This window comes from Anabrus simplex, chromosome 4 (assembly GCF_040414725.1).
Source record: "Anabrus simplex isolate iqAnaSimp1 chromosome 4, ASM4041472v1, whole genome shotgun sequence".
Lineage (NCBI taxonomy): Eukaryota > Metazoa > Arthropoda > Insecta > Orthoptera > Tettigoniidae > Anabrus > Anabrus simplex.
Genome location: NC_090268.1, coordinates 89,350,952 through 89,376,195, shown reverse-complemented (window position 1 = coordinate 89,376,195; position 25,244 = coordinate 89,350,952). Strand labels below are relative to the sequence as shown.

The 25,244-nt window shown below is 40.4% G+C and overlaps 1 protein-coding gene across 2 annotated transcripts in view; it reads right to left on the bottom strand.

The window, feature by feature from the left end:
* The window catches only part of vas (ATP-dependent RNA helicase vasa), a 120,591-nt gene that overhangs the window by 24,417 nt on the left and 70,930 nt on the right, over positions 1-25,244 (bottom strand). For both annotated transcript variants that reach the window (XM_067145137.2, XM_067145138.2), the window contains exons 5-8: positions 25,041-25,226; positions 19,110-19,331; positions 10,043-10,219; positions 9,758-9,953 (exon numbers count right to left, since the gene is read on the bottom strand). In XM_067145137.2, coding sequence (XP_067001238.1) covers positions 9,758-9,953; positions 10,043-10,219; positions 19,110-19,331; positions 25,041-25,226 — 781 coding nt within the window. The remainder of the gene's footprint in view (positions 1-9,757; positions 9,954-10,042; positions 10,220-19,109; positions 19,332-25,040; positions 25,227-25,244) is intronic.

The window sequence follows — 25,244 nt, the reverse complement described above, 5'->3', positions numbered from 1 at the left end:
GCAGACAGCACGCTTTCCAGCTCAGCTTTAGGTCTCAAATGAAAGGAAATTTCTGGAATTTTGATGGGGTTCTTTTTTCTTTCCAGTCTGGCTACGATTAATGATGGGCAGATTTGAATATTTAAGGCATTGGAGAACTTTTCAGAATCCATACATTTGAAACCATATTTATTTATTTATTTATTTATTCACGAAGCACAAGATACAGCTACACTGAGCAAATTTCACTTGCACTGTCAACAGACTATTTAACAAACGTAAAATTTCATAATAAAACATAAGAAACATAACAAGATCAGGTACACAGCCTACTAATAACAACTGTCCAAATCGAAAACCGTGAGAATGTCCATGTTCATAGCCAAGTCGTCGTGGGTCAAGATGGCGGTATAATCCCTTCGCATCAACTTATCTTTAAGATATTATTTACACACCTCTCGAATACACTTTTATTTGATGCTAGATCAAGCTCTTGTCTCTCATTAATATTGTTAAAGAGTGTTGGGAGGCGGATTAGGAAAGATCGTTGAAGTATTGAGTGCTGAGTGTGGGGAATGTGGAGAAGGTCTTTGGTTCTGGTGGAGCGGGAAGGAACACGGAGAGAGAAGAGTGAGACAAGATGTTCCGAGCGGTAATGTCCATTTAAGATCCCGTGAAGGAATCTCAGGTCAGCTACCTGTTGCCTGATGTGCAGCGGTGACATATTAATTGCCATTAATACCTGCTGCGTAGACAGATTTCTGAGCTTGGGGTTTCTGTTCCTTACAATTGCAGCAAAGAAGGACACTGCTCTGTCTAACTGCTTAGTATTGGAGGGGGAGGCTGTTGTCCAAATCGGAGAGCAGTAGTTTAAGAAAGGTTGAATGATCATGAGGAAGAAATGACGAAGAGCAATGGGGTCAGAAATTTCTGTGAAGCGATAGAGAATGCCTAGTAATTTCATAGCCTTGGTTGTATGTTTCTATATGGGTCTTAAATTGTAATTTTTTATCGAATATTACACCTAGGTCACGCTGTTGCGTAACCACGGTGATGGGCTTGTCGAGTAGGTAATATGATGTCTGTAGAGGAGATTTACGTAGTGTTATGGTCATGTGGCTGCATTTTTGTGGATTGGGGATAAGTTTCCAAGTACGGCACCAGTTCGAGAGGGCGTTAAGTGAGGACTGTAGCAGAGCTGCATCTGCTGGATTCCTGATCTCCCTAAATATCTTGCAGTCGTCAGCAAAGAGTAGGGTATTCGCTGTTTCGTTGAGTTCGGACGGCAGATCGTCCATAAACAAAGAAAACAGCAAGGGGCCAAGAATACTGCCTTGTGGAACACCAGAGATGACTGGTAACCATGAGGATGAAGTGCCTGATATTACCACTCTCTGCCAACGGTTATGTAGGAAGCCAGCAAGAAGGGTCAGAAGACTGCTATGTACACTGACTGACAGAGCAAATGCAACACCAAGGAGTGGTCAGAACTTTATGCCAATTGCAGGGTAGACTGACGTCACTGAGGTATGCTCATGATGTGAAATGCGCCGCTGTGCTGCGCACGTAGCGAACGATAAATGGGACATGACGTTGGCGAATAGCCCACTTCGTACCGTGATTTCTCAGCCGACAGTCATTGTAGAACGTGTTGTGTGCCACAGGACACGTGTATAGCTAAGAATGCCAGGCCGCCGTCAACGGAGGCATTTCCAGCAGACAGACGACTTTACGAGGGGTATGGTGATCGGGCTGAGAAGGGCAGGTTGGTCGCTTCGTCAAATCGCAGCCGATACCCATAGGGATGTGTCCACGGTGCAGCGCCTGTGGCGAAGATGGTTGGCGCAGGGACATGTGGCACGTGCGAGGGGTCCAGGCGCAGCCCGAGTGACGTCAGCACGCGAGGATCGGCGCATCCGCCGCCAAGCGGTGGCAGCCCCGCACGCCACGTCAACCGCCATTCTTCAGCATGTGCAAGACACCCTGGCTGTTCCAATATCGACCAGAACAATTTCCCGTCGATTGGTTGAAGGAGGCCTGCACTCCCGGCGTCCGCTCAGAAGACTACCATTGACTCCACAGCATAGACGTGCACGCCTGGCATGGTGCCGGGCTAGAGCGACTTGGATGAGGGAATGGCGGAACGTCGTGTTCTCCGATGAGTCACGCTTCTGTTCTGTCAGTGATAGTCACCGCAGACGAGTGTGGCGTCGGCGTGGAGAAAGGTCAAATCCGGCAGTAACTGTGGAGCGCCCTACCGCTAGACAACGCGGCATCATGGTTTGGGGCGCTATTGCGTATGATTCCACGTCACGTCTACTGCGTATTCAAGGCACGTTAAATGCCCACCGCTACGTGCAGCATGTGCTGCAGCCGGTGGCACTCCCGTACCTTCAGGGGCTGCCCAATGCTCTGTTTCAGCAGGATAATGCCCGCCCACACACTGCTCGCATCTCCCAACAGGCTCTACGAGGTGTACAGATGCTTCCGTGGCCAGCGTACTCTCCGGATCTCTCACCAATCGAACACGTGTGGGATCTCATTGGACGCCGTTTGCAAACTCTGCCCCAGCCTAGTACGGACGACCAACTGTGGCAAATGGTTGACAGAGAATGGAGAACCATCCCTCAGGACACCATCCGCACTCTTATGGACTCTGTACCTCGACGTGTTTCTGCGTGCATCGCCGCTCGCGGTGGTCCTACATCCTACTGAGTCAATGCCGTGCGCATTGTGTAACCTGCATATTGGTTTGAAATAAACATCAATTATTCATCCGTGCCGTCTGTTTTTCCCCAACTTTCATCCCTTTCGAACCACTCCTCCTTGGTGTTGCATTGTCACTGTCAGTCAGTGTATATTAAATCGTTCGGAGATTTTATGGAGCAACAGAGTATGGTCTACAGAATCGAAAGCCTTCGAAATGTCTACGTAGCAGATATCCAGCTGTGATTTAGCTGCAATGGCGTGTGAAGCAAAGCTATGCAGAGTGGCCAGGTTTGTTAGGCAAGAGCCACCTGGTAGAAAACCATGCTGCTTGGTTGAGATATACTGCAAAGTGAATGCGAGAAGACGCTGGTGTATAATTTTTTCAAAGATAAAGGATAGTGTGGGGAGAATAGAAATTGGTCGGTAAGATGAAACATTAAATTTGTTGCCTGATTTGAGAAGTGGGACAATATTTGCCTGTTTCCAGGTAATAGGAAAATAGCCCGCGGCGAAACATCTGTTAAATAATTTAGAGAGAGGGACGCAAAGAGTGCTGGCAGTATTTTTTAGAAAAAGAGGACCTATAGTGTCGGCACCGGTAGCTTTGTTGGTACGAAGAGTTTGAAGAAGGTTATGAACTTCACTTGGTGTGGTAGTTATGCTTGATAGGGTTCTGTTTGAAGCTGTACCAACGGGAGGGAGCGGTTGGTTTTGTAAGGGAGGGGAGAAGTTGGAGAAGGAATACCTGTTGAACAGTTCATTACGATCGGCGCCATCTGCTGTTGCATCGTTGTGGTTCACGCTGACAGGAATCCGCTCCGTCCTTCTCTGTGTGTTGATGAGACTCCAGTAGCGCTTGGGATTGCTGCGGACATTTTCAGTGACAGTGTCTACGTGTGTTTTATAGTCTCTTCTGACCATAAACCTCGCGTGGCGGCGGATTTTAACGAAGGTATTGAGAGTGTGTGGGTTAGGGAAGTCTTTCCACAGGCGCCAAGCTCTCTTCTTATTAAATAGTATCAGTCTGGTCTCTTGTGATATCCAGTGTTGATGTTTGCTAGTAGTACCTGTTGTGCAGGTACGAAGTCTTTAATTGCAGCTTGCAGCCAGTCGTACAGCAGGGCAAGAGCCGATTTGATATCAGCTATTTCGAGCAGACTCCAGGGAAGGCATTCCAGGGCACGACACATTGCAGGCCAGTCGGCACGGCGCCAGATGTAGGTAGGGCGGTAGGATGTCCTGCTGTGAGGCTTTGAGGAGGGGTGGGGAAGGAGGAATGTAGCATCGAGGGACTGGTGGTCGCACAGGAAAAGGTTTCTGCCTGGGGTTATTGTTTTGAGTTCTAATGAGGAGAGTATGAAGTCCAGGGTGTTGGGTCCACGGGTTGGGTACATATTAAACTGTTTCAGTCCGAGGCCATTAATAAAACTGTCTATGAAGTATGTGTCACAGTTGTTTGCTGACAGTCCGGTAGTTGGAGAAGACCACTTTATAGACAGGTTAAAGTCGCCCATTAAAATTACTTCACCATGAGGGAGAGCTGCAATGACAGTCCAGGCACTGTTCAAGGTCACAGAATGGGCTGTTCGGTGGTCTGTAGTAACATCCCACAAGTATTCTCGAGTTCAACATAACATCCACGTCTCTGAAGGCCTAATTTACGCAGTGCAAGATTTCCAGAAACTTCAATCAATCAATCAATACTGATCTGCATTTAGGGCAGTCGCCCAGGTGGCAGATTCCCTATCTGTTGCTCTCCTAGCCTTTTCCGAAATGATTTCAAAGAAATTGGAAATTTATTGAACATCTCCCTTGGTAAGTTATTCCAATCCCTAACTCCCCTTCCTATAAATGAATATTTGCCCCAGTTTGTCCTCTTGAATTCCAACTTTATCTTCATATTGTGATCTTTCCTACTTTTATAGACGCCATTCAAACCTATTCGTCTACTAATGTCATTCCACGCCATCTCTCCGCTGACAGCTCGGAACATACCACTTAGTCGAGCAGCTCTTCTTCTTTCTCTCAATTCTTCCCAACCCAAACATTGCAACATTTTTGTAACGCTACTCTTTCGTCGGAAATCACCCAGAACAAATCGAGCTGCTTTTCTTTGGATTTTTTCCAGTTCTTGAATCAGGTAATCCTGGTGAGGGTCCCATACACTGGAACCATACTCTAGTTGGGGTTTTACCAGAGACTTATATGCACTCTCCTTTACATCCTTACTACTTACAACTTACAACAAACAGTACACCGGTGACCAAATTACAATGGAAAATTTTAAAAGGAGGATTTCGCCATCATGTTGTGATGGTGATTGTTTTAAGAGGAAGTACAACTGGGCAACCATCCTCTATATAACACTAATTAGAAAGAAAAAATTGAAGGGGTCTGACACTTCGAAAAATGAAGTTATCGGCCAAAGGAAGACAAGGGCCACGAAGGGCGTGAAAATGAAAGACTCCCTAGCCCTCGCAAACCTAATAGCGTTGGGGTCGGAAAAGAACAAGAGTTGGCCAAGAGAGGTCAGATAGGATAGATGAAAGTGAGGAGCTCGACACAAGTGGAAGCAATGTCAGGACTCAGCTAAGAGCCCCGTGGTCGCCAACCCACACTCCAAAGTTCAGAGCCCCACGAGCCTCTTACGACAGGCAGGGGATACCGTGGGTGTTATTCTACCGCCCCCACCCACAGGGGGAAATGCCATCATGTTGGGTGCTTTCGTATCTGATGTGTTTTATTTGATTATACGATTAGATTAAAGAATTAAAAACTGCTTGCAATCGACTGTTGATTGGCTTGGCATTATTTATTAGATATTTTGATGAGCCTGGCTGATCATAAAATTGCCGACATCCCTGGTAAAAGTGAATGTACAGTATCAAGATTTGTAACTCGTTTGAAGCCGGCCGCGCGGTCTAGCTTGCCTGTCTCTCGGCCGTAGGCCCCGGGTTCAATTCCCAGCCAAGCCTGGCATTTTTACCTGGATATAAGGCCTGGTTCTAGGTCCACCAGTTTGAGTGATTACCGTTAATTGAGGATCTATCTAACGGTGAGATGACGACCCCGGACTAGAGAGCCAAGAATAACTGTCCAGAGAATTCGTCACACTGACCATGCATCACCTCGTAATCTGCAGAACTTCGGGCTGAGCAGCGGTCACTTGGTTGGCAAAGGCCCATTAGAGCTGTAGTTTGTTTTAGGGGTGTTAGATTATAATTATACACATAATTATTCTGATGTTTAGCTAAATTGTTGATGGCTTTCATTCATTCCCGGATTTCCCGTTTTCCCTGTATCTTACATTTTTTCCCCTGGGGTCCCCCCAAAAATGGAGAATAGACGTTCCACTGTACTTTCTTTAATATCTGCCTCAACCTAATACCTGGAAACACTACCCCGGTTCCCTTTCCTTTGAAAACAAGGCACGTCCTGGTGGAACTGTTGGCGACGCACAAGTAGCTAATTTACTCATTAATGGTGGGAAAAAATTCAAAGGGTGAGTTTTCTACAACTCAGATGCTAATTTAATTAATGACAATATGCTGAGAAAAAAATGTAAAAGCATGGGGTGACTACTACACAAAGTCACATTACTGACTGGCAGTTGTTCAGGGATAATTAGTTAGCACATGTTTATCATCGATGTAATATATTAATGTGCGTTTTAAAATATTTTTCTGCCTACCCATTTGAAAATTATAGCAACATTCATATGATACAATACTCAGCATTGGGAGTAGGCTAGAAATAAATCACGCTGTGGATTAGCGATGGACAGAAAAACGCCCAAGTGTTTGGAGAAAACATGGAAAACAGACAAACTGTTTTTAAAAATTATACCAAACAGTTTTTCCTTCAATAGACACTGATGAAACCTTAAATGGAACCTACCTGCACTTTCGGAGCTATTCGGCATGAAATTGGCATTGTTCGGTACTTAACCACTCCCATTCCCTCACTGTCAAAACGACAATTTGTTTCATTTAGTTGGCAGTGAGCTAAGAGTAGTTTGGAAAAGGAGTTTTTAGCCGAACAGTTTAACGTTTTCACTGTTTGCTGGTTGCGGGCTGTTGGCGGGGGATATACTGGTGTTCTCAAACCAATTTTAAAACGGAACAGAGTTAAGTTTGCCAAGTGCTGAGCGAGGAGAGTTCTTTTAGAACATGTCAAAACGAAGCACAGTGTGGAAATATTTCACGAAAAGTGAAAATGATAAGGCGACTTGCACTATCTGCAAGCAACTTTAGCAATATATACTGAACAAACGTGTCATTGTTAAAGAAATACAGTCAGTGGAAAATCGACCAAGTAGCCTACAGAGGATAGACAGGAACCTAGTATTAAAACTAGCGGGCCTGATAGTAAAGCCTTTACGGCTAATTCATGTGTTGCGCCTAAAAGACACAACTAGGTCGCACGTCACCAAAAATGTTTTCATCTGCCCAAAAGACGTTAATTGATCGTGACTTACTTGATTGATTTATTTATTTTAGATTATCAGCCCTTTAGTATTGTTGAGGACAGAGGGTTTTCTAAACTTATGAAGTGGACCCTGGCTATGAATTACCTGGTAGAAAGACTATTTCAAATGTGAGGATTCCAGCGACGAATAAAGCAGTGAGTGTGTGCATAATAACCAATTTGTGGACATAATTAGTTGCAGGGAGTTACATTGCCGTAACAGCACATCAGATTACGAACGAGTTTTCCTTCAAGACGGTTTTCCTTCAGTGTTCTAGTTTTTCTGGAAGCCATACGTCTGTTGTGCTGGCAAACGAAATTAAGTGCATACTAACCAATTGGAAGCGGAATGACGAAGTTAATTTTTCCATTTCTGATAACGCTAGCAATATAACAAACATGTTTGAGGAAATTCTGAAGTGGGAACACCATGGCTGTTTTGCTCAAATTGAATTTGATTGTCCAGGGTTCTCTTCAGGAAATGCAAGTCACCATTGAGAAAATGAAAACCATTATCTACTTCAGGAGAAGTTCATTAGGAATGAAAAACTACTTAAGTGCCAGGTATCAAATGGACATGCAGTGCCTAAACGCCTTTCCCAAGACGTCACGACGCGCTGGAATTCAACTTTTTATATGCTGCGTCGATTTGTAGAACTTTGAAGAAGCTAACAGGGCCACTATTGCTCTGTTAGATAAACATCTGCCCGTAATAAGTGGCGAAGAGTGGCAAGCCTGTCGTCAACTTTGCAATGTGCTAGCTCTGAAGAAATGACTAATTCGAGTGGAAAAGCATACACAACTGGAAGTTCTGCGATTGTAGTCATCAGGCGCCTAAATGGTACTTGCGAAAAACTCTGGCAATCAGCCGAGTACACAGGAGTGAAGGCCATAATTGCTAGCCTTATTAAAGGGTTAGGAGAAAGGTTCAAAAGCGTTTAACACAACAGCACCTTCGCCTTACACACACTGTTAGATCCACACTATAAAGACCACGTTTTTCAAGGCCCTGCGGCACTAGATTAAGTCAAAAAGAGGATGCGTAATTAGTAGTGGACCTAATAGAGAGGAAAGCTCAGACCAGCGAGAAGCAGAATAGCGACATTCCGTCCTCCTTACTTCCGTCTGCAACTGGTGCATTTCAGCCCTCTTGTCCAATAAACACTTGGAGCATTTTCAACGACACTGGAGACAGATGTCCTCAAACCAGCCCTCTCGTCATGAGCCACCAAAGAACTGGATTTGTACTTGAAAGATGACATTTTACCTTGTGTAAATGAAGCAGGAGAATCTAACTGCCCCTTAGACTGGTGGAAAAATCACCAACATGTGCATCCCAATTTAGCACAAATGTTCATTAAAAAAGCACAACATAGTGGCCACTTCAGTACTGTGTGAAATACTTTTTCCCAAACTGGACTGACTGTTCTTTGGAACAAGGCTGTCTTCAAGACGGTCAAAGGGTTGATGTTCCTCAATGTAAATACGAATAATTAGTGCTTGAGTATTTTTTATAACGGGTATCAAATGAACAGAATAATAAAGTGTAGCATAGTGATCACATCGGTGCCATATGGAAGACCTATTTTCCCGAATTGAATTGGTAATTAATGCCAAGCTCTCACAAAAAGAGGTCGAAACATTAAGAGTTCCTTAATGCAAATATGAATAATTAATTTTTTTCCTAATATTGAGCATCTGATGAATACTCTGTTTTTGTGTGTGTGTATTTACCTCTCATTATCTATAAAATTCTGTAACTGCTATTTCCTACGGTAGTTCTTGTTGAACAATAATCTTATGTTATATGATGAACATAGAGGCTGTATAATAATACTGCTATAGACTCTTCAATAATAACGGACTGGTTAACAAAAACTCCAGGTGTGTGGAACTGTATCGATGAGCAGACCGCCGCGATCACAAAACTGTAGTGTCAATTGATAGCCTAATGATAATAAATGTCTTTGAAATTTCTATTTTGATTAGACTATATCCTTTGCTTAAGAGTGGAGTCTTCGCTTATCTTATTGTTCTTCCCGTGCATCCTTCATACTGGTATTTTGTCAATCTTCAGCTTGTGCCGCTCCGCCTAGACATTAAAAAAAAAAAGTTAAGAGTGAGAAGTGGTGAAAGATCTCCTTACCTATCTCGCAGCCCTGTTGTGCGTGTGAAATACTCCTCTTTCACAGTCCCGTTATGAACGAATGACTTCTTTTATTCAAACTGTTTGGTAAAATAGTTGTTTTTAACAAACAGTTCGTTGGCATTTTCCTAAAAGAGCAGAAATGACCACTACTGTGGATGCAGCCTGGAGTTTAACAATGCCATGCTTGAGGAGTTGGTGACCTGTAATCTTCAGACACTGTAGATACAACTTTCACTGCATCCATACATGACGTACAATGCATGCATGTATGAAAAAAAAAAAAAAAAAAAAACAAAAAAAAAAAAACTAATAATTGTCTGCACATTCCTGTTGGACAATATTTGCATATTCAAAAGTTCTCATTAACAAGTTATCTTTCCTTGCCCCAGCACAAACATCTAAACAAGGTTGTACTGTATTCCATTTGTAACAAAAATCTGCAGTAATACAAACCTTCTTTGTTAAGGAGTTCTATTAGTTTTGGTCTTTTCTCATATTTTGAAACCATGTAGAAATCTTGTTCCACATCAGCACAAGCACCTCCAACAATACCGACAGCTACGAACAAATATCTGTCCAAAAATTTGGTAGCTAGTCTCTGGATCTCTTCCGGAAAAGTAGCTGAAAACATCAATGTCTGTCGTTCTCCCTGGAAAAAAGGACACAAAAGCAAATATCAAATCTGCACTTCATTCTAACTGAACTATTAAGCAAGATTATCGTAATAGAAATACATACAGTTGGAACCATTGTGGGGTGATTCATCATTTTCTCTATCTCAGGCAGAAAACCCATGTCAAGCATACGGTCTGCTTCATCCAAAACTATGAATCGAATAGACGAAAACGTAATACGACCGCGATTGACAAAATCTAAGAGACGACCAGGAGTTGCTACCAAGATGTGACATCCTCTCTGCAAATAGAAACAAAAAACAGCGATATAGTTCCAATAAATACGACTAAGGCATTGATAGTACAAGATGCTGAACGTATTGTAGCTCCTAAAAAAGGCAGTCAATAATTGTAACAATCGGGATTATGTGATAATACAATATATGCAATATTTTTTTAATAAGGTGTATTTACAAAGTACTTAACCCTCTTGCACTCAGCGTGCCAATCTATCGTCATGAGAGTTTATGGCAAGAACACTCATGGTGCCAATACACAGGCTCTGTACTATTCAGGGATTTTTATCATTTGTGTGGCTATTAAATTATAACATGATCACGACAGGAACCTAAAGGGTTGACTTTGCATTTTACTCACAAGGGAACATCCACAATGGTGAAGTCGCTGATCGCGATGAAACTTAGTCAACACATTGAGGTACATGTAAAAACAATGCCAGCATCAATTTTAGGCGCCAACATTCATTAGCGCGTTAACTAAGGGGCCTAAAAGTTGCGACATTTCAAGTTCCGCACGATCAGCGATGAATACCTGCCGGCCAACGCTAAGCTTCCCGTCTGGAGACACACCCTCTGCACCGCCTTTTACCCTCCAAGTGGTTCTCCCTGGCACGTTCCCCTCCCTTCTCCTCGCGGGTGCCGGCTGCTTGGCTGTGGAACGAGACCGGCGCTATATTTTGCTTCTTTACGTACTATAATTATTGAAATCCTTTAAATCACGTTCCGTTTCACACATAATGATAATAAATAACCTAAACGTATTTACTCATATTTTATGCAAATTTTCATTCCTGCTAATTCCGGTGGGTTGTCAATTCGTGGGTACAACCCCGAGTTAAGCACCATTGGGCGTGGACAAACGCGGTATAAGGTACCGCGTCCGACCTAGGCCTAAATTATTATTTACGTCTGAAACACCTTGAAGCTGTCGGTAGTGTCATTTAGAGGGGACATACATATGAAATGTATTAAAATAAATCACCCACCTTGAAACAACGTTAAATATCCTTTTATTTAAAGAAATTACGTGCCCGGGTAGAGGATCTCAATGAATGTAATGAGATGTTGTACCTCGGGATATCAAAATATAGTTACAGGTCCAGACCACCTTTTCATGTCCACTCTCCTACCCCCATTTTGTGTACGCTATCAGTTGTGTCATAACGAAACGAAATCGCGAACAACAGCAATTATAAACTCCGAGTTAGAAACTGCTGGTATTTCCCGTATTACGTACTCTGGTATAAGGAATCTAGATAGAATGTTTTTATTTGTGCTTGTATTGAATGATGTATTTATGTTTTGCAGTGAAAGGCACAACACATTTCAATTGCAGCCATGGTTGTCGAACATAAGTCAATTAACTGCATAGACAACTTTGATATGAGTATGACATGGAATGATTGACGTAATAAGCAAAGTCTTTAAAAAGAAATAAAGATGTGCATTTATATATGCAGTTGATATACCGTAATCACAGGCAGAGCTGTAGTCCTACTTACTCGTACTTTAGCGCTATAGCTGATAGAGGTCTATGTATTCAACAAGTAGCCATATTAAAGTATCACACTAGTCTTCTGGGTACAATGGCAGTTACATACGTAAACGTGTACATGGCTATTGTATAAACTGGTACAACAATGTAAACTGCCTATACAATGTGGAAATTCCAAGGGAGAGCTATGAGGAAGGCTGATAGCGTACGCAGTGTAGCACAGGTTCTGTTCGACAGCTAAGCAGATGGCAGTGCGGGGAGAGGGAAACGAGTGGTGCTGAACCAGGCGGGGCGGAGGAGAGGAGGAGCAGAGGTGTGGCACAAAGCAGTGTTCCGGCTAAGCATTGGTCAGGAGGAATTCATCGCTGTTCGCGCGGAACTTGAAATGTCGCAACTTTTAGGCCCCTTAGTTAACGCGCTAATGAATGTTGGCGCCTAAAATTGATGCTGGCATTGTTTTTACATGTACCACAATGTGTTTGCTAAGTTTCATCGCAATCGGCGACTTCGCCATCAGTGGATGTTCCCTTGTCAGATACCAGCCCTATGAAATGTTTTTATTTTCAACAAATGAAATTGTTGACCGTGAATGTTTATGTTGTGGTTGTTCAAAGTTGTGGATCTGTTTTTTTGATTGGCTTATCAACATAATTTAGCTCAGAGTTCATTTCGTTTTTATGGTATATCGTGCGTTTGTTGTAATTCCAGAACTATAATTATACATCTTCTCATTATTCCGTTGTATGTGCTTGCATAATCTTTTCTTGTAATGGCTGGGTCATGCTCAAAGCCAAATGATTCCGATAACCTTGCATTTTCAGATGATTTAGACAATAATAGCGACTTTTTGTCAAAGTGATTCCCAGTATGTGGGAAGTGAAGATTTTACTCCTGAAGATTTTTGCACAGTCACGGCTGCCCACCGTGCATCGGACCGTGAAAAACCTGATATCGATGACAGTCACGTGTACAGTGTATATAACATTGTGTCGTACCTCATTGAAATGCAGCACACACATACTGATATCAAATTTTTCAGATTTAAATGTTCTTGATGATGCTTGTTGTTTAAAGGGGCCTAACATCAAGGTCATCGGCCTCTAATGGTACGAAATGAAATTACAACAAAAGGATCAAAATAATCCACTGACCAAAATAAAAAAAATCATGAAGAATGAATGGATGGACATGAAACCAGAAAAAATAAAAAAAACAAAAAAACCCAGTGGATCCAACGCAAAAAAAAAAAGAGAAAAAGATCATATATAGCAGTATTACTGACCAAGGGACCACTTATAAAGCACGATCTTGAATCGAGTAAGTTTGATGTCTAGAGGGGTTCAAAATCCAGGTCTAAGGCCCCTCAAAATGGTACTTATCGCTAGTAAAGTAGAACCATGGTATTTGTCATGTTGGGGTACTAATCAAAAGTAGCGAAGACTCGTGGTGTTCCACACAAGATGGTACTACTCACAAGTATTGTACTTTGTACAGGTAACGCAGACCTATGGTGTTTCCCACACAATGGCGCCACTCATAGCCAACGTAAACCAATGAGTTTCGTCACCTAGTTGTACTAGTCACGGGTGCCGGTCCCATGGGTCCCGTGGTGTTCCTCACAGAGTGGATACTAATCACAGGCAACGCAGACTCACGGTGTCGCTCATATAGTGGTACAACTCGCAGGCAACGCCCAGACCCGCGGTGTTGCTCACATGGGTACGACACACAGGTACTGGAAACCCACAGGGGAACCACTCTCTGCTGCTACTAATCGCAAACCTATTGTGTACCAAATATAGTGGTACTACTCGTAAGTAAAGGCGACCCATGGTGTTCCCCGCGTGATGGTACTAATCAATAGTAGTTTCATGGTTCTAATACCAGCATCACTTGGTCGCCCCTTTTAGTCGCCGCTCACGACAGGCAGGGGATACCGTGGGTGTATTCTACATATGCGTAGGTTCGTGGTTAAATGTTCTTACTTTCAGGTTTAAAAGTAAAGAAGAAAGGCGTGATAATGTCTGATCTTCCTGTCACTGAAAACCATTATTTTTCAAAAATTATTTTCAAATTTTAATAATTTTTCGGCTTTACTAATAATAATACGTCCAAGTTATATTCATTTCTGAAACGCTCATAGTTTCCTATAATAGTGTGATTTATTCTAATATGTGTTAAGCTCTAACTATTGATTTTTTGTAATTTGGGTGCAAAATCACAGAAATTAGTTCGAGCTGATTCAAGAAAACCCCTGCAATATGCTGAGTGCAAGAGGGTTAATAAAATGAAAGTCCCCATACGATAAGTGGATACATCCATGTGCATTCAGAAAAGGCGACTTTGAGATCTATGACCATATCAGTCCTTTCCCTGTTGAATTACATTATATATATATACATACACACACAATTCGCTGGGGCCATCAAGGACCATGTTAAGTCTTGTTGCATTTGACACTGAACTGTGCCTTCTTTAGAGCCCAAATTTCCCTCATTCTTATTGAGTGGGCCTCCTTACGCTCCTCTGTCCAAGGAGCACCGTGTCTTCTCTTCAGTTGCTCGTCTCAGTTTAACCTGTTCGTCAATATTTTCTTGCAGAAGCGATTTCTGTTAAGGGCGTCTTCAGCTGAGATATGTAACATTTGCAGGTCTTCTTTGGTATTTCTAACCAGGGAATTGTATCAAAAAAGTGAAAGATTTCTTTAGTTAACTTTCTTCCGTCCATTTTTTTCATATGTCCATAAAATCGTGTCCGTCTTTTTCCGATTGTGTCAGTAATGTTCTCTATTTTGCTGTAGACTTCCTCGTTGGATCTCTCTTGCTGGATTCCATTTCTGTATCCCAAGATTCCTCTCATAATTTTGCGCTCTTTTTTCTCCAGTTCTTCGAGGAGTTCTTTGTTGGCATTTAGAGACAGGGTTTCGGCTGCATTTAGAACTACTGGAGTACATTATTATTATTATTGTCACACTGACACAGACATGTCTTTCAGCAAGCATATTACAGTAAAATACCAGTAGAACAATATTTTGGGGACCTCAGAAATTAATTTGTTATAGTGAAATTTTGTTATACTGAAATAAGTAAATTCTTAAAACTAGCCTATTGCTGAACCTATTGAAGAATCAACCTTATTTCAACATGAATTTGCACATTAAAAACCCTTAGTGTACTGTATTAAATGAGAGGATGATCAGGATACATATATTTACATGAAGTAATGATATAAAGTACAGGTATGGTACTTGCAAGAAGTTTTCAGCATCTCAAATTTTACCCTGTATCGGTACATTATCTCGTCGCATTTATTTCTTGAAAAAGTCTGATTTTCTTCTGAACACTCCCAGACAAAAACGAATATTCAAGCATACCTGCCAACTTTTAGAAATAAAAAATAGGAAGATTTTTAATTCTTTGATTTTATCGTGTATAATGCGCCACAGTCTCGATGACAGAAGGCTTACAGTTACAAGGCAAATTGACTACGGTTACAAGAATGGCAATTCAATCTCTTATCTCCGAACACTTGCAAATAGCGTTTATGTTTTGTGGCCATAATGTGAAGAAAAAAAATAGCAGGAATTGTCACCGACACAGCTCTCTGAAATACATTCAAATTATGAACTAAGGATGAAAAATGCACTGAAATACGCAAAACTACCACATACAAAACAGATCAATATGCCTCCTACATTATTAATATACGACTTCAACAGGGAGAAAAGCATAGAACCACAAGAAAAATCATGTGGCCCACAACTCCAACAAAACTACGCACAGAAAAAGTGTTAACAGCACGCGAACAAGAAACTACCTTTCGTACCGATTAACGGAGTGGCTAGCGCGCGCTAGCCTCTCTCACTTGTAGGATGATTGCCCTCCCGAATTCCCAGCTTTAAAACACACACGATGCTGTAGTGAGTGGGAAACACGATACACGAAGACAACTGATGAAACACTTGCCAAATAAGCACACTTGAAACTGAGGTTGCGTAAATTACACAAGCACACAATTTATCCCAGTGGAAAAGTACTGACCATACTGAGGTTATATTGGTAAAAAATGGGAAGAACTAAAAATAAGTCACAAAATTAGTAAAAAAAAAAAAAAAAAAAAAAAAGGAATGTTTCTGGGTAGATCAGAAGGGTTGGCAGATATGTCAAGGTAGTCAGCAACCACTGCACCTGAATTTAACAGAAACTATATTCAAAACTGCCTTTACATTAAAAAATAGTAGTATTTTACAGAGTAACTTGAATACAACATTTATCCGCGTCATGATGGAACGCATCGGCTTCCGGAATGTACAGGGTAGCTTTCTGCACTTTCACTCATTTCGGTGCGTGTACAGTGTGTTTCACATTAGCCAGGTTCAAGCGAAATCTTAATTCTTTTGTATTCAGCATTATAAGGAATGCCACAGAATCACACAGCAGGCAGTGCGGAGAAGCAGAATCCGCGAACACGGGCGATGCCGACAGTTGGCGAAAGGACGTGGCTCATAAAATCATTTCGTACGCACCGAACGATATTGTCAATGCCGATGAAACTGCATTGCTTCTTTTAATGCCTAGCCCAAATGGACTTATAATTTTAAAGGAGAGAATTGCGGCCAGGAAATTGTACAAGGGTTCGTGTCATTGTACTGTGTTGCAATGCACACGGAGGCGATGGACTTTATCCCCTCGTCATAGGAAACTTTGTAGGCCACGACATTTTAAGGGCGTCAGGCCTGAGTGCTGAGCAAGGGACCTAAATCGGGGTAATCCTGCTAACTGTGATAATTTAATTTACACCATAGCTAAATTGGAATTAGCCATTATTAAGATACTGATAAACATACAAGAAGAGATCCTATATGAAGTCAAACAAACTATGTTCTATCCTTAATCAACAACAAACCATTAAACCCAACACTGACACATAGCTTTAGTCCACAATCTGAAGAAAGAAAGAAAGAAAGTTGAAAAAAAAAAAAAAAGACTTAATAACAAAAGCCAACAAAGAGAATGCTACCGTAACCGTGGATAAAAGTGACTACATCAATGAATCACGAACGTTTATTTATAGAAAACAACCTCATAACCTCTAAAAAGGACCCAATTAATAAAATACAAAGAGACATGAAGACCATTATTAAGAACGCTTCATTTTTGTTTAATGATCTTGAAAAATCCAAAATGATACTCATGAATCCAAAGCTTTCCACAGCAAAAGCACTACCCAAGATCCATAAGGCCGATATCTCCGTAAGACCCATTCCCTACTTCAGAAATAGTCCGACTTGTAAAGTATCTCAGTTCATTCACAAATTCCTTAAATCACACTATCATTTCCAAGCCAATAAGTCAGTGAAAATTTCCATATAATTTTGCAGAACATAAATGCATTTTTCTTTCTTTAAAAATTATTTACAGAATCGTAAAACCTTGACACACTATTTCTACATTAGGTAATGTAAATTTTGTCTGGAAGCACTTCTTGATATGTCTATTATTTTGGTAGGTGGGGTCTCACCAAGTGGTATGAAAAAATAAAAATAAAAAGCTGTTAAACTCCATCTAATAAACACCTCAAAATATCATTTGAAAAGACAGTAATTATGTCCCAAGAACAAGCATCATTAAAACAAATAAGCATAAATGGTATTAGTCTTATATGTGAAGTACAATGAACCACTGTTGTGAGGCTTTTGTTGGAATTTTCACCCAGTCAAGAATTCTGGCTGTAGCCCTCTATGAATGGCATCACATATAACAGGAACAAATCCACTGATGTATTGTGAGCAATCCTAAATCTGTAAGATGCAGACATGTATAAGTCACCAATGTCCAGAAACCTGTATGCCTAAAACTATATTTCCACTGTTAATTGGAGTACCTTCAAATTATGAATTCAAATTGATGTATATAAATGCATCTATTGTTTTCAGTTCTTTTTAATCAATACTTTATTAGAATCCTGTAGAATGCAAAGAAATGTACCTGCCACTAATCTTCTGTTATATTTTGCCAGGGACATAGTTGTTTCAGAGGTGAATATCGCTTCTGACTTTAAACCTTTAAAAAATGTGAATACTGAATATAACGATAGTGCCAGCCTTTCCTCAGAACTTATACCTTTCCTGTAATTTGTTTGCCTGATGTCTATTAGCAAGTTCATTTTTTCCTCTAATTCCTTATAATTATGGAGGGGCATTCGGTACTAGTTCCTGAATTTTCCTTCGTCATTCCACAACGAAGGCACACGTTTGTGGGATTCTCCATGGCTTTTTACGTTGTCCACTGCAATTGTCTGGTTCTTTCATTTCTCCTAATATGTTCATACGTTAGAACATCTTCACCTGAATTATCGCTTTCACAGCACACTCTTTTCCACTCGTGAATATGAATAAATCTGTAGCCTGTACAGTACTGAGCGGGAGTATTGGCTGTTTCTGTGCAGTCGATCCCTCTCGATCAATGACCAGTGTGACAAAGTAACTGAATTTAGTCGTTAGTACTCGATGCCAGTTGGTTGCTCTTGATCATCGATGTGTGCGACAGCGGGCTAAGACTTGTTTGTACAAAGTTATCGTCTTCCTTCCAAAAGTAAGCTTGAACTATTACTGTTGTTACTTTATATAAACTTTGCTTAACTTCAAGCTGGTATTAGTGAACTTAAAATTTGTTAAAAAATTTAGGGGACCCCAGAAACTCTTTGAGAAATCGAAGTAAAGTTAGGTTTTGTGTAAAGTTGTTGGTAAGGCATTGTGAAGGAGTCTCCCTGCTGGTCTCGCTGTGCTTACTTTCCTTGTGCCATCAGCTGACTGAGTATCTCAATCTTACCATCAGTGTTTTAATTACATATGCCAATTTTAACATTTGCATTTTTAGCTGAAGATGTTCCATATTTTAGGAACTAAAAACTTAACTAAGTAGTTAAGACATCAAGCCCTGGCAATGCCAACTCTCGAAAGACGATTACTTTGGTAGAGTAAAGTGGAGGAGGATAAGGAAATCAAGCCCTAATACCATGTGGTATAAAGTCTAGGAAGAGAGAACATGAAAACTGGACAAGCACATTACTACCACTATAAAGGAGAAGCATAAAAGCGACCTAATGACGTTGCCTCAATGTTACTGAACTGTATGAACCAGAGCTGAAGAAATCCATCTCTTTGTTGAAAACTGTCCAGTGCAGAAAAATGACAATTCATAGATTCTGCTTTGCACACTGGTAGGTTTAAAACTAAAAATATTTTTCCACTAAGAGGGCTATCATATAACCCTTGTGGTAGGAAATTCAGCACTTTTAAGCACCTGCTCAGTAGAAAAGGCTGTATGGGCAGGAAAGAAAAAGGTAAGTTAAGAGAATTTAACAAAGATTTATTTACTTGAACTATAATATCTTACCATAACTTGTTGAGCTTGATGATAAGCCGCAGTACCACCGTAAGCAACCACAGCCTTTATGATGGAACCATGAGAGAACTTCCTTGCTTCATTAAAAATCTGCAAAGTCAGTTCCCTAGTTGGTGAAACTATTACGGCATGAGGTTCAGTGTGATCAGATGTTATCACCAAGTCTCTCTGATCACTTAACAACACGTTGATAATGGGTAGAAGAAAAGCAGCCTGAAACAACAAAATTAGAGTCAAACCATTTTCATACAGTAAGCTTAAAATACCATAACTGGACAGGGTCTACTGCATGGATTACACACACTCTCTTACCACATCCAGTGAGGCTACTCATTAAATATTTTAGTGTTGAGGCAGAAGTTATTTAGGACACATTGGGATATGCACCTGGGCAAATTTAATTCAATACGTCTTACGATGTTTTTATAATATTTCAATATGTAAAAGTGACATTCTAGGCCCTAGAACTTGAAATATTCAACAACTTTCTTTTCAAAGAACAAATACGAAGATGATTCTGACATCAGGATTTGTTAATGGTAGAACAAACCTCCATTTTATAGGGAGTCTCTTTCCAGCTTCCAAATTGAACTCCAAGCTACTGACTACAGGAAAATGTCACTAGGACATAAGATTCATATTAACACAGACCTCCGACACATTTCACTTAGAACAAGGATCACCATACTTTACCGCAGAGATGGACTTGTGTGAGAAGCCAACTCCCGAGAGAATTATATCAGATGGGTATCTCTAGAAAGGTCAAAGAATAATTGATTCCTGAAAAGACAACTTTTTGGCAGCTGCAAACCCAACTTTAGGTGACGAACATGTTTACAATACAGGCAGGTGGTGATTAAACCGCTGGGCACCTAGAAATACAGGAAAACTACTACAAAAAATGGAAGTGGATGTAAATGGCAGTAAAAAGATGCTGTATGTACTTCTAAAAAGTTAAGAGGACAGAAAGTTATCACAAAGTTGGTGAAAAAGGAAGATAAGGAATTATTAACACACTCAGAAGAGATAAAAAGATGGAAGGAATTATTTTGATAAGCTATTGAATGTGAACGTACAGGGGAGCCAGAAGCAATACAATGTGAGGACTCAACAATAGAGGATGATGTAACTGCTGGAGGTGGGAGTTAGCGGCACAAAAGATGAAGATGGAAAAACCAGCAGGGATGGATGAAATGAGTGTGGAAATGATAAAGGCTGTTAGACCTGTTGGTATGCAATGGTTGTACTGACTGAAGTGTATGTGGAAACAAATGTGTATACCAGAAGACTGGGAAAAAAGGGGATAATACCAGTGTTGAAGAAAGGGGACAAGAAAGTTCGTGGTAACTATAGAGGAATATCACGTACATTGCAGGTAGTTGAAATATTGGAAAGGCTATTAGAAGAACGAGAAAGATTTAAGGAGAGCTGCAAGAGGAACAATATGGCTTCAGAAGTGGATCTACAGTGGACCCAATCTTTAGCATGAGACAGGTGATGGAAAAGAACTGGGAATACGAAAAGGATCTGGTCATGACTCATATAAAAAAAAGGCATATAATAGTGTACCCAGACAGAAGGTTAAAAAGAGACTCTGAAGAGAAATGTTAGAAATGGTGCAAGCAATGTACAGCAACTGTGGTAGAGTACTGACCGCAGTTCGACAGAATGCTTTAGGAATAAGACTGGACTAAAACAGGGGAGTGTGCTGTCACCTCTTTTGTTAATTACGGTCATGGACGAAATTATAAAGGAAACAAAGAAAGCCTATGGAGATAAAGAGATGAAGATACTGCTGTTTGCAGATGTTGTGATCTGGGGAAAGAACAGCAAAGAAGTGCAACAACAACTAGATACTCTGAAGGGGGAAAAAAAAAAAAAAAACCATAAGTATGCCATGAAAACTAGTACAGAAAAAAGCAATACTATGGTGATGTCGAGAGGGGAAAGGCGGAAAAAGGCAAGGAAAGGGCACTGTGAAAATTGGAAGTCAATTGTGGACAGCTTTAAATACCTAGGAAGTGAATTAATGCAAAATGCCAGGGTGGACATGGAGATTAGCAGGAAGGTACAGCAGGGTAATTAATTCTACCAAAGTGTAAGGGAACTTGTTTGGAGCAAAGAAGTACAAAGGAAAAGTAAAGAGATAATGTACAGAATGTACTATGCACCTATACTGACTTATGCAGCTGAGACTTGGACTAGGAAAGAGAGTAGAACTGTTGTCAGTAGGTGGGTGGGTGTTAAGGGAACAGGGAACTGGAAAACAAGTAGAGATGACAAAACTGTTAGTGCTCAACTGTAGAAGTATTGTAAAGAAAGGAATAGAATTAAGTAATTTAATAGATATATACTTACCAGATATTGTAAGAGGAGTTGAATCATGGCTGAGAACTGATACAATGGATGCAGAAATTTTCTCACAGAACTGGAGGGTGTATCGTACAGATAGGATAGGAAAGGTAGGAGGGGGAGTATTCATTCTCGTGAAAGAAGAATTTGTAAGCTACGAAAAAGTTAAAGATGACAAGCACGAAATTCGAGGGGTAAGGCTCATTTCTAAAGATAATAGGCAACTAGATGTCTTTGGAGTGTACAGACCAGGAAAGGGTAGCGCAGATGCTGATTCAGAATTATTTCATAAGATAATCAGCTATGTGGGAAACTATAAGGAACGTGATCGTAGCGGGTGATCTCAATTTACCAAATGTCAGTTGGGAAGGTAATGCGAACGACAGGAAGCATGACCAACAAGTGGCAAATAAGTTAATATGGGAAGGGCACCTGATTCAGAAAGTGACGGAACCAACTAGAGGGAAGAATATTCTGGATGTGGTGCTGGTAAAACCAGATGAGCTCTATAGAGAAACCGAAGTAATAGATGGTATTAGTGATCACGAAGCTGTTTTTGTGGTAATTAAAAATAAATGTGAAAGAAAGGAATGTCTTAAAAGTAGGACTGTTAGGCAGTACCATATGGCTGATAAAACAGGCATGAGGCAGTTTTTAATAAGCAACTATGATCGGTGGAAAACGGTAAATAAAAATGTAAACAGACTCTCCGATGGTTTTAAAGCAATTGTTGAGAAATGTGAAAATAGGTTTGTACCTTTAAAGGTGGTAAGGAATGGTAAAGATCCACTATATTATAACAGGGAAGTAAAGAGACTAAGAAGGAGGTGCAGGTTGGAAGGAAATAGTTAGAAATGGCTGTGGAAGTAAGGAGAAATTGAAGGAACTTACTAGGAAATTGAATCTAGCAAAGAAGTCAGCAAAGGATAACATGATGTCAAGCATACTTGGTGGCCACACTAATTTTAGTGAAAAATGGAATAGTATGTATAGGTACTTTAAGGCAGATACAGGTTCCAAGAAGGACATTCCAGGAATAATTAATGAACAAGGGGAGTGTGTATGCGAGGATCTTCAAAAGGCAGAAGTTTTCAGTCAGCAGTATGTAAAGACTGTTGGTTACAAGGATAATGTCCAGATAGAGGAGGTGACTAATACTAAAGAGGTATTAAAATTTACCTATGACAGCAATGACATTTAAAGTAAGATACAAAAGTTGAAAACTAGAAAAGCTAAAGTACTTGTTTGATTTTTGTTTGCATGAAGGAACTTTACCAAATGAATGGCGAGTTGCTATAGTAGCCCCTGTATATAAAGGAAAGGGTGAAAGGCATAAAGCTGAAAACTACAGGCCAGTCAGTTTGACATGCATTGTATGTAAGCTTTGGGAAAACATTCTTTCTGATTATATAAGACATGTTTGCAAAATTAATAATTGGTTTGATAGAAGGCAGTTTGGGTTTAGGAAAGGTTATTCCACTGAAGCCCAACTTGTAGGATTCCAGCAAGATATAGCAGATATCCTGGATTCAGTAGGTCAGTTGGACTGTATTGCGATTGACTTATCTAAGGCATTTGATAGGGTAGATCATGGGAAACTACTGGCCAAAATGAGTGCAACTGGACTTGTCAAAAGAGTGACTGAATGGGTGGCTCTGTTTCTAGAAAATAGAACTCAGAGAATTAGAGTAGGTGAAGCTTTATCTGTCCCTGTAAAAATTAAGAGGGGAATTCCTCAAGGGAGTATTATTGGACCTTTATGTTTTCTGATATATATCAATGATATGTGTAAAGAAGTGGAATCAGAGAAGGCTTTTCGCAGATGATGTTATTCTGTACAGAGTAATAAGTAAGTTACAAGATCGTGAGCAACTGCAAAATGACCTCAATAATGTTGTGAGATGGACAGTAGGCAATGGTATGATGATAAATGGGGATAAAAGTCAGGTTGTTTCACAAATAGGAAAAGTCCTCACAGTTTTAATTACTACATTGATGGGGTGAAAGTTCCCTTTGGGGATCATTGTAAATACCTAGGTATAAATATAAGGAAAGATCTTCATTGGGGTAATCACATAAATATGATTGTAAATAAAGGGTACATATCTGTGCACATGGTTATGAGAGTATTTAGGGATTGTAGTAAGGATGTAAAGGAGAGAGCATATTTGTCTCTGGTGAGACCTCAACTTGAGTATGGTTCCAGTATATGGGACCCTCACCAGGATTACTTGATTAAGGAACTGGAAAAAATCCAAAGAAAAGCAGCTCGATTTGTTTTGGGCAATTTCCGACAAAAGAGTAGCGTTACAAAAATGTTGCCAAGTTTGGGCTGGGAAGACTTGGTAGAAAGGAGACGAGCTGCTCGACTAAGTGGTATGTTCCGAGCTGTCAGTGGAGAGATGGCGTGGGAGGACATCAGTAGACGAATAAGTTTGGATGGTGTCTTTAAAAGTAGGAAAGATCACAACATGAAGATAAAGTTGGAATTCAAGAGGACAAATTGGGGCAAATATTAATTTATAGGAAGGGGAGTTAGGGATTGGAATAACTTACCAAGGGAGATGTTCAATAAATTTCCAATTTCTTTGCAATCATTTAAGAAAAGGCTAGAAAAACAACAGATAGGGAATCTGCCACCTGGGTGACTGCCCTAAATGCAGATCAGTAGTGAGTGTGATCATAATTGTTTTACTTGCCAATGTACCTAATAAATAGTAATCATAACAAAAATAATGTTATTGATTTTACGTCTCCACTAACTACCTTCACAATTTTCGGAGATGCCAAACAAAACATGCTACGGTATGCATTAATAAAAAAGGGGAGACAACAAATGTACAAAATTAAACATTATGATAAAACTCATTACCACCACACCTGTAGATATCCATAACCTTTCCTGTCAACCTCAGCAGAACAATTAACGAGATGAAAAGAATGGCGTGATATAAGAGCAACTAACACTGACTATATTTACATTATACGTAGGCCTAAGTCATGTGTTCACCGTTTATCGTCTATTTAAATTTAGAAATACTGCCGTCCAACAAAAATAGCCAGTAAAACTCCGAATATATTCCTGAGTTTGTTAAAGAATAGTGTAGAATATTTACTGTACAACCTGTAGCTCTTTATAGCCTACAAGTTGTGTGTTCACTGCATCCAATTTGAGGTTATCACACATATTGGACTTCCCTTACTACATCTGACTGTGTGGGGGTGGGTGGAGAGGGGTCTAATACGTGAGTAAATAAGGTATTAATTGCCAATTTGTCCCGTCTTCAAATACTAGGGTCAATTCTAGTCAAGCTCAGAAATCACAATTTCACCTGGAAGTTTCGGTTTCAATACTATGAAAATTATCATTTCCAATATTAAAACCTGATAACTGTCAGAGGGACGTTTTTCCCTTAAAACATTTTTGGTATAGCACTATCCCTATACTCTCAAATATCATAGCTATTACAAATTTTGATCTCATTGCTACCAACAGTAGTCTCAGTAAAGGTTAATTATGAAAGTTTATCCAGTTTACTACAATCTAAATCATCACGCGTCATCACTTACAGTCTTTCCTGAGCCGGTCTGAGCACATGCCATGACGTCTCTTCCCTGGACTATGATGGGAATTGCATGTTTCTGAATAGGTGTAGGTTTCAGGTATCCACATTTTCTAACATTATCCAGAACAAATTGCCGCAATCCACTATTTTCAAATCTCTCAATAGCTTGGGGTACATTATCACCAGTGACCTGAAATATAAAGGGTAA